Source organism: Mobula birostris, chromosome 29 (genome assembly GCF_030028105.1).
Source record: "Mobula birostris isolate sMobBir1 chromosome 29, sMobBir1.hap1, whole genome shotgun sequence".
In the NCBI taxonomy this organism is placed as follows: Eukaryota; Metazoa; Chordata; class Chondrichthyes; order Myliobatiformes; family Myliobatidae; genus Mobula; species Mobula birostris.
This window is the reverse complement of record NC_092398.1, coordinates 27,703,249-27,716,330: the sequence shown is the minus strand read 5'-3', so window position 1 is coordinate 27,716,330 and position 13,082 is coordinate 27,703,249. Positions and strand designations below refer to the sequence as shown.

The following is a 13,082-nucleotide window of genomic DNA, read 5'->3' as shown; positions in this document are numbered from 1 at the left end:
CTTACTAATCAGGAACCTATCAACCTCCACTTTAAATACTCCCAGTGACTTTCCTTACACAGCTGTCTGTTGCAATGAATTCCCCAAATTCCTCCTCATCTATTTTCTGAAGAGACGTCATTCTGTTTTGAGACAGTGCCTTCTGGTTCTTGACTCGATAGGAAACACCCCGTCCACGTCCACTCCATCTCGGGCCCTCAGTATTCAATAGATTTAAATGAGTTACCCCCTATTCTTCTAATCTCCTATGCAAATACAAAGCCCAGAGCCTTCAAACACTCCTCGTATGTTAATCCTTTCATTCCTAGGATCATTCACATGATCCTTTCCTGGGCCTTCTATTGCCAGCTCATCCCTTCTTAGATAAGGGCCCCAAACTGCTCACAGTACTCCAAATATGATCTGACCAATGCCTCAGCATTACTCCTGAGCTTTCTCTCCAAGGCAGAGAGAGGTACATGCCCCAGATGTTGCAAGTAGGTCAACCAGAATTATGCTCTGGTCCAACCAAGCTTCTGCAGCATTCTTCGTTAACATCACTGTCCTTCAGTCTCTTATATGATTGGTTTGCTCTTTTTTAAAAAAAGATGATGGTCATATTATGTGTTGCTACTGATGTTAATGATCCATCTAGGTAGATCCTCCCCAGGTTCTGACAGTGTTCCATTCCTGTGAACTGTTTGCAACCTGAACAGTTTGCAAGTAGGAAAAGCAGCCACAGACAGAGTTCCCATGCAGCAGAGTATCCCTGCAGACCCTGAAAGCCGTCCCACCAGTTTCCAACACTAGTTTATGGATGTACATGGGTCAAGAGTTCATAATCTGGGAAGGATCAATGTGTGTTTCTCAGCTCATCGTGCTCCATCATTGTCACTCCAATTCTGATCACCTCCCAGTAACTGTCCCAGTGCAGGGATTCGTCCCCCAAACATCGGCAATTCGTTTCCTCCCACATCTGCTGCTCAACCCACTGAGTCGCTCCAGATTCCAGTCTCTTGTAATGCATGACCTCCTTAACCACATCTGGGATGCCATTGCTAATCACATGCACCTTCGTTTTCTGTGCTTCAAGTTCATATGCCTCTGGCTTGGCTCTTGAAAGTAGCTTCACAGAGCAGGTTCAGTCACAGCTTTGAAGAGATATTTCGGCGGAGACACAGATAGGAAAGCTTGAGAATGAAATGAAATATGGGCCAAATGCAGGCAAGGACAACTTCTGTTCCACTGTTTTAAGTCCCTTAGTACCGTAAGATAGACTCTTGACCTCACAAAGTACCTCATTATAACCTTGCACCTTGTTGTCTGCCTGCACTGCACTTTGTAACAGTAGCATTTCATTCTGTTATTGTTTACCCTTGGTAGCTTAGCAGTTAGAGAAACACTTTACAGCACCAGCGATCGGGAGGTTCTCCCCGTGAGCACTTGAGCTTTCTCTGGGTACTCTGGTTTCCTCCATCAGTCCAAACAGGTACGAAGTAACACGCAAATTGCTGGAGGAGCTCAGCAGGTCAGGCAGCAACTTTTCATCTTTTCCAATTGATCTCATTCAGGCCATAGGACTCAGAAGGTGGCCTCAGGTGTGGAGAGAGTACTTAGCTCCATGTTAAGTGTGTGGAGCATCATGATTGACGAAGGACTTTGCAAAGGGCAAGTGTCTCGGTGCCTTTCAGGGTGAAATGTAGATCATGTAGATACAGTAGCATAGTAATCAGCATAACGCTTAATAGCGTCAGTCATTGGGATTCAATTCCCCCTATTGTCTGTACGGAGTTTTTATGTACTCCCCATGACTGCAAGGGTTCCTCCCACATTTCAAAGACACATGGGTTAGGGTTAGGGTCAGGGTCTCCCTTCCCGCCATTAGAGACATTTACACCACACACTGCATCCGTAAAGCAAACAACATTATGAAGGACCCCACGCACCCGTCATACAAACCCTTCTCCCTCCTGCCATCTGGCAAAAGGCACCGAAGTATTCGGGCTCTCATGACTAGACTATTTAACTGTTTCTTCCCCCAAGCCATCAGACTCCTCAATACACAGAGCCTGGACTGACACCAACTTACTGCCCTCTACTGTGCCTATTGTCTTGTTTATTATTTATTGTAGTGCCTGCACTGCTTTGTGCACTTTATGCAGTCCTGGGTAGGTCTGTAGTCTAGTGTAGTTTTGTGGTGTTTTACATAGTTCAGTGTACTTTTTGTATTGTTCATGTAGCATCATGGTCCAGAAAAATATTGTCTTGTTTTTACTGTGTACTGTACCAGCAGTTATGGTTGAAATGACAGTAAAAAGTGACTTGACTTGAGTAAGTTGTGGGCATACTATGCTGGAGCCAGAAGCGGGCAACACGTGCAGGCTGGCCCCAGCATATCCTTGGACGGCGTCATCAACGCAAGATGGCACATGTCACTGTATGTTTTGAAGTACAGGTGAGGAATAAAGATAATCTTTAATCTTTAACATCAAAGCACTGATGTGATGACATCTGTAGGGGTGACATGCAAAATGTCATTCTGCACTGTACATGTGGCAATAATAAAACTGTTTACCAGATAGAGCTAACAATTTAGCCAGCATGGATGAGTGGGGTCTGAATCAGTATTGTACTAGTCTCTGACAGTCCAACTTCTGCTAGTTGACATCTTCATGTTGCTCAGTGTGTTTCATTGAGGTGTCTCTGCAACAGACCCTCTAACTCTGCCTTATTGATGCATGCTGAAATTTAGAATGTAGAAAGAATATTTCGAATAGTGAGAGATAATAGAGAGGATCTGAGGGCAAAGCCACAGAACAGAAGGACTTCTCTTTAGAACAAAGATGAAGAGGAATTTCTTCAGCCAGAAGGTGGTGAATCTGTGAAATTCATTACCATAGCTATGGAGGCCAAGTCACTGGGTATGTTGGAAGTGGATGCTGATAGGTTCTTGATTAGTAGGAAGTCAAAAGTTATGAAGGCGAAGGCAGGAGATTGGGGTTGAGAAGGAAAATAAATCAGTAGAGAAAATAAATGGCAGAGCAGACTCGATGCTTAGAATCGCCTAATTGTGCTCCCCGTCCTTACACTCTTCTGCTTGAACAGGTAAGTGAATCAGCTATCTTTCACTGTAAATGAAAATCAAAGTAAGCCTCAGCTGTTGGAAGTCTGAAAATTGTGGGACAATTCAACAAGTAAGGCAACATCTAAAAAGAAAAATGACTAATTTGTGTCTTCTCTGCTTACCTCTTCACAGGATTGAACAATTTCCAAAGACTTTCTCTTTTGAAAGTCATGCTGACTTTTCATTAGTCTTGCATTCCAAGTGTTTTTCTATTTTTTTAATATAGTGGCTGAGATTCCTTAATCCCTTCTACAATTAATTTGACTCATTCACAATTCCCTGGACACATTGCATTTCCCTTCTAACTGCAGGTATTATGCCAATGTTGACATGTGTGATAGTGTCTTTATCATCATTGTCACAAATGCATGCCATCTTCTAATGACTTCAGGCAGTGTTGAACCAGAGCTTTCATTCTTTGTGGACTTTGCCAGCTTTAATTTGAATGCTAATTTTATAATCATTTCTAATGCCAGCTTCCAAATGTTGTGTCCTCTGTCCGCTTAAGATGTAGGGGCAGAATTAAGCCACTCTGCTGCATCATTCCATCATGGCTGATTTATTATCCCTCTGAACTGCTTTCTCCCCATGACCTTTTTTGCCCTAACTAACCAAGAACCTATCAACCTCCGCTTCAAATATACTCAGTGACTTGGCCTCAACAACCATCCGTGGCTATGAATTCCACAGATTCACCACTCTCTAGCTGAAAAATGTGTTCTAAATGGATGTGCCTAATTTCTGAGGCTGTGCCCTCTGGTCCTAGACGTCCCGACTATATATAGGAAACATCCTCTTCCTGTTGACTATGTCTAGGCCTTCAATATTCCATAGGCTTCACTGAGACTCCCCTTCTAAATTCTGGCAAGTACAAGCCCAGAGCTATCAAACGTTCCTCGTACGATAACACTATCATTCCCAGAGTCATTCTCCTAAGTCTCTGCTGAACCCTTTCCAAATGCACATCTTTTCTGAGAAAAGGGGCCAAAAACTGCTCACGATACTCCAAATTACATCAAAGATTTTATATTCTAGTTCTCTGAAAATGAATGCTATCATTGCATTCTCCACCAACTCAACCTGCAAGTTATCCTTTAGAGAATCCTGCATGGCAATTCTCATCATTAAAAACTGAAGCTGACCAGTCAATTTTTTTCCCAGACCTGTTGTGGTATGTATTTTTCCATCCCACATTTGTGTGCTGTTGTTTAATGTTCAGCATCCTCATTGTATCTGTACACTCACCACAGTGTCACAGATAAGTGACCCCTCATAGGCCCTTCGGCCCATCACCTCTGTACTTACCGTCAAATGCCTATTGCTCCAATCCAACACTTATCCCATTTTTAAATTCTTCCTTCATTCCAATCAACTGTCCTGCAGGTTCTGCCGCTCACCAGGAGCTATTTACAGAGACAAGCTAACCAACTAGCCTGCATGTCTTTGCCATGTTTGGTGGGGGAGATCATATGCTGTTGCATGTAAGCTCCACTCACAGACAGTGCCTAAGGTCAGGATCGAACCTGGCTCTCTGGTGTTGTAAGGCTACTAGTTGTACCAGTCTGCAATTCCTCTATTCCCTTTTTCATTCTCCTGGTCTTGCACTCCTTGTCCATGCTTTTGAGAGTAGGTGCATATTTCCTTTTCTGGTAGCTTTGTGGTCAAGTTTGCAGATGATACAAGGATAGGTGGAGGTGCAGGTGATGTTGAGGAAACAGGGAGTTTGCAGAAGGACTTGGATTAGGACAGTAGTTAAAGAGGTGACACATGGAATACAGTGTAGGGAAGTGTATGATCATGCACTTTTGTTGAAGGAATAAAAATGTAGATTATTTTCACCCTAATGTGAGGGAGAAAATTCAGAAATCAGAGGAGTCCTCATGCAGCATTCCTGAAAAGTTAACTTACAGGATGAGTCAGTGTAAGGGAGACAAATGCAGTGGTAGCATTTACTTCAAGAGGACTAGAGTACAAGAGCAAAGATGCAATGCTGAGACTTTATTATAAGTTTTGGATTAGACTGCATTTGGAATCCTGTGAGCAGTGTTTGGCCCCTTATCTAGGAAAAGATGTGCTGGCATTGGAGAGGAGGTTCACAAGTTTCATTCCAGGAATAAATGGGTCAACTAAGAGGAGTGTTTGATGGCTCTTGGCCTTTCCTTGCTGGAGTTTAGAAGGTCCAGAAGTGGATGTGGAGAGGTGGCTTCTTATAGTGAGGAATCAAGTACCAAGCTTCAGAATAGAGGGACATCCATTTAGAACAGAGATGAGGAGGAATTTCTTTAGCCAGAGGGTGGTGAATCTGTGGAATTCATTCCCACAGATGGCTCTGGTGACCAAGTCATTGGTTATATTTAAACTGGAGATTGATAGGCTCTTGATTAATTAGGGTGTCAAAGGGATAATAAATGAATCATGATGGAATGGTAGAGCAGACTTAATGGGCCGAATGGCTTAATGCTGTTTCTAAGTCTTGTGTTCTAAGATAGGAAGGATTCTGGCATTGCCTTCCTAATATCTTAGAGTGGTGGCTGTGCAGAGACCTACACCATGCTCACAGCATCAGCTTGAGCAGGAGCCAAGCCTCGGCACACTCCTGCCAGAGTTATTCAGGCCGTTTGGCATATTTTTGTAATTGCAGGATGATGAGGAAGGGGAGGAGGAGGAGGGTGACGAGGACGATGAGGATGAAGAAGGTTCAGAAATGGAGCTGGATGAAGACTACCCAGACATTGACGAGTCGCTCGTCCGCTTCGACCGCGAGGACGACCTAATCATCGAGTTTGACAACATGTTTTCTACAGCAGGTAAGATGCTATCTTCTGCACTGGCAGGGGGCTCCAAAAATCGGTACAGCAATATAAATACGTGTGGTCTGTGGACCAATCCAGAGGAAAACCTGCTGTTGTGTTAACGAGGACTGGATCCCTAATCTGGGACCGAGGGAGGGTTCTGCCTGAAATGTTAACCTTGGCATGCCTTCTCTAAATTTCAGCTTTGCTTTGATACTGGAATAACCCTTTTCACTTGTCCCATTACTTAACGCTGGGTGAAATATACAAGCTTGTGTGTAGCGGTGGTTTTGAATCCATTGCAACCGGATTCAAAGCTGCTGTTAGCAAGATATTCCAGGTCCTGGCATTAAGTGTTAATTGTTTTGGGGGTTGCGGGGAGCTGCTGTTGAGCTGAATGTGTCAGAGAAGATAGAAGATCACAGGTCTCCTCCATTGGCCCAATCCACTTTGTACCTTAAGTTTCAGTTTGCAGTTGAAGCCCACTGTCTTAAGAGGATCTGAACTGGCCATGAGCCCCTCCTATTGACTGAAAGAGTCTTTCATTACTCTGGAAATTGGAATCGGTACTAACAAGGAATTGATTTCCATGGGATGTAAAGAGAGTAGCTTTAGTGGAAAGAGAAGCTGCATAAAATAGTTCGTATTTAGCCCAACTCTCAGTGAAAACCTATGTGAAAATTCTTGTTTAGCCAGACTTTGGTCTGTGGAGGTTTGGTCAATTCTCAAAGCTTTCCCAGAGGGATTTCCTCTGCCAGTTCAAGGTCTGGCAGGTGACTTGCCCCATTATCTTACCCATTGCAAGGTGATAAAATGAAACAGACTCCCAGCTGTGTAAAATTGGTTTCAAATGTGTCTCTGTCTCAGACAAAGTATAACATCCCCACTCACGAGATGTCGCAGTACTTCTTCCACAAAGAGTAGGTGGTTTCAATCACAGTAGTCTGGGCATCCTCAGCAGACAAGAACTGTGCTTTGCTGGGCTTGTATGAGACACTGGTTGTCGACTGCAAGTAGATATTGAGGTGCAAGGGCCACATCAAGGTAGATTTGGGAGGACAGGAGTCTATCTTGTCATACTAGGGTCTCATAACAGTGGAATAGAAGCTGTCCTTGAGCCTGATGATGTGTATTTTCAGGCTTTTGTATTTCCTGCCTGATGGGAAGGGGAGAAGAGAGAACATCCAGGGTGGGGGGGGAGGGGTTCTTTGATTATATTGGCTGTTTTACTGAGGCAGTGGGAAGAATGGACAAGAGTCCATGGAAGGGAGACAGGTTTCCGTGATGTCCTGATCTGTATCCAGAACTCTCTATAGATTCTTAAAGTCATTGATGGAGAAGTTCTCCTATCAAGCCGTGATGCATCTGGATTGTATGCTTTTTAGGCTTCATTGATAAAAATTGGTGAGGGTCAGTAGGAATGTGCCTCATTATTTTTTTTTAGTCCACTGAGGAAATAGAGGCACTGGTGTGTTTTCATGGCTGTGGCATCTGTGCGGTTGGACCAGTACAAACTGTATACTTATAGAGCAGGACTCCTTTCAGAGGACTGTTTAAGTTATTGCTGCTTCCACCCTGCATCCCTTGAGGAGGTTTTATCTATTAAATAGATAGATGGCTAGAGCTAAGAATTAGACACCTCAGATGCAAGCTGGTCGAATCAGAAACAGGGCAGGGTTGGTTTCAAACTCAATTGAGCAAAAATACCCTTGTGAGCCTGTTCAGTTGCAACTTGGTCAGAAGTAAAAACCCTCGGCTGAATGAACTAATTTCCAATCTTTTAAAGAGCATGGTGATAAAATGAAGCAATACCAGCTGTGTAAAATTGGTCTCTGCCTCTCGAGTGTCTCTGTCTCGGACAGAGTGTAACATCCCCATTCACGAGCTATCACAATGCTTCTTCCACAAAGAGTGGACATCCTGAGCAGACAAGAACTGTGCTGAGAAATTAAAACGTGGTCTGAGGCAAGAGGAAAGAGAGGCTGGCTTCAGTTGCTGGGCTTTTATAAGGCACTGGTTGTCGTGTCTGTGCAATGGGTAAGATAATGGGGCGTCACCTGCCAGACTCTGAACTGGCAGAGGAAATGCTTTTGGGAAAGCCAATACTGATTGGAAATGTTAATTTATTATGATTGTCAGTGCAGCTGAAGAAACCTGCAGGGTAAATTAGTTAGTAGTTGTCACGTACACTGAGGTACAGTGTACAACATTGTTTTGCATGCCATCCATACAGATCACTTCATCACAGCAGTGCATTGATATAGTACAAGGAAAATGCAATAACAGAATGCAGATTAAAGTGTTAGAGAGAGGGTTGGCAGACAAAAAGGTGCAGGGACATGACAAAGTGGATTATGAAGTCGAGTTCTGGCGGACCACTCAATCGCAGGATAGAAGCTGTCCTTGAGCCTGCTGGTTTGTGGAGGTGGGAAGGAGAATGTCCAGGGTTGGTGAGGTCTTTGATCAGCACCAATGTCCCGTGGCCCTCCATCCCTGATCTTTCTTTAAGCACCTCCAAAGACCTGGCATCCACCGGTCCTTGAAAGGCTATGTTTATACTGGTAAAGGATGTATTCCTTCCTGTTATACTGTAAGCATTCAGGGGAGCAATGAAGGTCTTGGTGACGTTCAGGGCTTCCTTCATCATGTCAGTAGCTTCCTCTTGGTTTTCACTACTGTCAGTCATGCAAATCCTGGGTGGAGAATGGGGAATACCGTCAGGAAGACGGATTCTTCATTGCTGTTTGCATAACAATTTTGTCTTACCAGTCAAGGTTGTTAGCCCTGAGCTGAACTCCCGAACCAGTGGTCCACCCTTAATCTGGCCTCTATCCTTTGGCTTTTGGTAGGATCACCCATGCCAAACAGGTCAAAGCATAAAGCCCTAACTCCAGCCAACATAGCTGTCTGGGCCATTGAGGCATGGAAGCCTCCAAACCACAACAAGGTTGTGGTTCTCTTAGAGGAAAGGATATATGTCAAGATGTTTTCACTGGTTGGAGGATATAATTTCAGGATAAAGGGCTTGTTTATTGTGGATTTATTTAGAATTTACTTCTTACATGGGCAAGTGAATCTTCTGAGGGTTGTGGAGGCTGGGACTTTGGAGGTGCTTAAAGAAAGATTGGGGGTCAAGGGCTGTGGGGCATTGGTGCTGAGGAAGATTTGGGGCCTGATCAACTATGATCATATTGAATTGTTTTGGTATTTGTCACATGTGCATATTGCTCTTGGTTAAGCATATGGATGATTGAAAATGCGGGGCTTATGAAGGAAAGGTTAAATTGATTTTAGAGTAGATTCTAGCATGGATAAAGCATTGGCTGATTGGCAGGAGGCAAAGAGTGAGAATAAAGGGAGACTTTTCTGGTTGGCTACCAGTGACTAGTGGTCTGCGTTAGGATTGATTCTTTTTACGTTATATGTTAATGATTTGGATGATGGTATGGATGACTTTGATGAAAAGCTTGCAGAAGATATGAAGATAAGTAGAGGAGCAGGTAATTTTGAGGAAGTAGAGGCACTACAGAAAGACTTGGATTAGGAGAATGGGCACAGAAATGACAAATGGAGTACAGTGTTGGTAAGTGTATGGTCATGCACTTTGGTAGAAGGAATGAAAGGGTTAACTATTTTCTAAATGGAGAGAAATTACAAAAAACTGAGGTGCAAAGGGGCTTGTGAGTCCTTGTGTAGGATTCTCTAACGGTTAATTTGCAGATTGGATCTGGTGAGGAAGGCGAATGCAATGTTAGCATTCATTTCAAGATAACTAGAATATAAAAGCAAGGATGTAAAGTTGATACTTTATAAAGCACTGGTGAAGCCTCATTTGGAGTAGTATGAACAGTTTTGTGCTCTTTGTGTACTGAAACTGGACAGGGTTTAAAGGAGATTCACGAAGGTTCCAGGATTGAATGATGTGTCATGTGAAGAATGTTTGATAGCTCAGGGCCTGTATTCACTAGAATTCAGAAGAATGAGGGGTGACCTCATTGAAAGCTATTGAATGGTAAAACACCTTGATAGATGGATTTGGAGAGGTTATTTCCTAGGTAGAAGAGTCTTAAGACCAGAGGACACAGCCTCAGAACAGAGAGGCATCATCTTAGAATGGAGATGAGGAAGAATTTCTTTAGCTAGAGAGTGCTGCATCTGTGGAATACTTTGCCACAGGCAGTTGTGAATGCCAGATCTTTATGTATATTAAAGACAGAGGTTGATAGATTCTTGATTGGTCAGACCATGAAAGAATATGGGGAGAAGGCGGGAGAGTGGGGCTGAGAAGAAAATTGGATTAGCCATGATGAAATGGTGGAACAGGCAGGATGGGCTAAATGGCTTAATTCTGTTCCTATATCTTATGGTCCTAAAAGGTCAGCACATTATCGTGGGCCAAAGGGCCTTTTACTGTGTTACGTTCTGTACCAAGATGGTGAAGTGCTTTTGTTTTGCCACAGATCATTCCATACATAAATACATTGTGATCCTAACAAAAAAGTGCTGTGGTGGTTGACAAAGTAAGGGAGATGGGCAGTCAATGTGGTGAAGGGAGTTTGGGGATATTAGCGGTTACTAATAGTTGGAAGCTGGAATTGTGGAGAATTTAACCAGAAAGTGAGCATGGAGCTTGCTACTGCAGCTGCATGGGCTTGGGGGGGTGGAATAAATACACAAGGGAGACTTCTGACTATGAGGTGAGAATTGGCGGTAGCTGGTGTGGGGACAGTGGTGTCAGGGTGTGCCTTGTGATTTCTCATTGGCAGTGGAAGGGATGGTTACTGATTCTTAGGGAAAGGGGGTTTCGGGAATCAAGCATTGGGAGGGGGAGTGAGTGTTGCAGCTTGATGACAGCTCCATCTCTAGCTCAGTCTCTGATAAGCCTCTAACCAAGAACGAGACGACCAAACACATGCCGTTTGTTTCTTTCACTGTCAGCTGGTCCCCTTCGACGAGACAGTCTGTTTGGGAGCTTTGGTGCAGCTGCCAGCCGTACATTTCACCTCCCTGTGGCAGTGCATGATGAGAATAATGGCAGTGACAATCATGGTAGGACTCAAACCGCGCCTTCTCTTCTGCTCATGCCAGCTCTCGAAGTAAACTGGCCCCATGGGGTCAGCAGAACATCTGGGTTCTGCGCAGTGTTTCTAAAAGACCAACATCCCTCCCCTCCCCTTTTCCAGATGGGGATCATGAGTGAGGCAGATCAACTCACTGAATATCCTCTCCGGTCACGATGAGGCCACTCTCAGGTTGGAGGAGCAACACCTCATATTCTCTCTGTAACCTTCACTGTTTGCATGAACATAAATTTCTAGTAATTTCTTCCCCCTCCCCCTTCTGGTCCTCCTCCCAACCCTTCACCTCACCTGCCCATCAGCTTTCTCTGGTCCCCCTCCTTCCCTTTCTCCTATGGTCCATTCTTCTCTCTGATCAGATTCCTTCTTTACTCCTTCACCTTTCCCACCCATCACCTGCCAGCTTCTGAATTCATCCTTCTTCCCCCTCACCTGCCAGCTTGTACTCCTTCCTCTCCCTCCTCACACCCTCCTTCCTTTCCAGTCCTGAAGAAGGCTCTTGGCCCAAAACATTGACTCCTTATTCCTCTCTAGACACTGCCTGACCTGCTAAGTTCCTCCAGTATTTTGTATGTGTGAACTCACTGAGCTCCAGTTAATGCCCAGCACCTCCCCGAAGCATCAGCCTTTGATCCCACCCCTCTTATTGCCCATAACAGAAGCACTTGATTTTGTCTTGCCTTTCTTACTGCAAAAGTGATGAACATTTAACCTTCCCACCTTGCCTCCAAACTGAAACTGGTGGTGCAATGATTGTTTCATCAAGGTTTGAAGCTGGCACTATTTGCAATAAGGATCGATTCCAATTCATTCTGCTTGATAGGTCTGTTTTGTCCTCCTGAAATCCACTGCTCAGCCTTGAAGCAAGAGGTCTGGACAGTGAAATTGCCCCTCTCCAGCCTTGGATGAGGGAAGGGTTGGGATGTCACAGGACTTTCTTGGTTACCTGCCTTGATTGCCTGGGGGTTACCCAGAGGTTGTATTCCTGTGCTCTGGTCCAGTGAATCAGGCTTTATTAGTTGGGATTTCCCTAAGGTAACTGGAAGTAAAGAGCATAAAACACAGAATAATACAGCACAAGAAGAACCACTTCAATCTCTTCCCACGACAACATGTCTCTATCCCTGCATTCTCTGCAGACTAGAGCTCTCGTATTTATCTTCATTGTTAACCAGCGGAGGTGCATTCCAGTCCTGAAGAAGGCCCTCAGCCCAAAACGTGGACTCTTTATTCCTCTCTAGACACTGCCGGGCCTGCTGAGTTCCTCCAGGAGTTTCTCCAGGAGTTTGTGTGTTACCCCCTGCTGTCTGTGTGTAAATTAAAAAAACAAGCCCTGCACACTTCCTTCACATCTTCAGTGCATGCCCTCTGGTAAACAACTGGATTGAAAGGCGGATTCTCCCTCTAGACTGGCAGTTTTATATGTCACACCACATGTAGAGTTCACAAGTGCATGGTTCCCTGAAAGCGGTGACACAGGCAGACAAGGTGATGAAGGAGGTATCTGATATGCTGGCCCGGGCAATGAGTACAGTCTTGGGAAGTTATGTTGCAGTTAGATAAGACACTGGTGAGGTCACACTTGGAATATTTTGTACAGATTTGGTCGCCCTATTTTAGGAAAGATGTTATTAAACTGGCTTGGTGGAGATATGTCTCTACCAAAAGAGGTGCAAGGCACTTCTTCCCTCCACTAGCCTGCAGGTCACCCCTAGGCAAGGTGTAGCACCTGCTTAGCCTCTCTCCCTCCCGCCCCCGGTCAGGGTCATGTAAAGCCATGGAAAGTAGGTGGTGGATGGTATGAGGGGTGATATGAAAGGTATATGAGGTCATTATGGGTATAAGCAAGGTGAAATAATGTATTCTTTTTGTCAGGGAGGAGTTGCTAAGGACAAGGGTTTAAGATCAGAAGCGAGAGATTTAAAATGGACATTAGGGACAGCTTTTTCATGCAGCGGGTGGTGTGTATTTGGAATGAGCTGCCAGAAATAGTGGCCAAGGTGGCCACATTAGCAAAGTTAACACTTTAGCACATTAACAGCCATCTGCACATACAGAGGAGGGGTTTAGATGGGTGGAGCTCACTGGGCATTGCGGTTGGCATGGGCA

General features: G+C 44.5%; 1 protein-coding gene across 10 annotated transcripts in view; it reads left to right on the top strand.

Moving 5' to 3' along the window:
• huwe1 (HECT, UBA and WWE domain containing E3 ubiquitin protein ligase 1) overlaps positions 1–13,082 on the top strand; it is a 279,725-nt gene that overhangs the window by 182,323 nt on the left and 84,320 nt on the right. For 8 of the 10 annotated variants that reach the window (XM_072246462.1, XM_072246460.1, XM_072246463.1 and 5 more), the window contains 2 exons: positions 5,745–5,910; positions 10,834–10,944. In XM_072246462.1, coding sequence (XP_072102563.1) covers positions 5,745–5,910; positions 10,834–10,944 — 277 coding nt within the window. The remainder of the gene's footprint in view (positions 1–5,744; positions 5,911–10,833; positions 10,945–13,082) is intronic. The other 2 variants (XM_072246465.1, XM_072246464.1) reach the window with 1 other exon arrangement.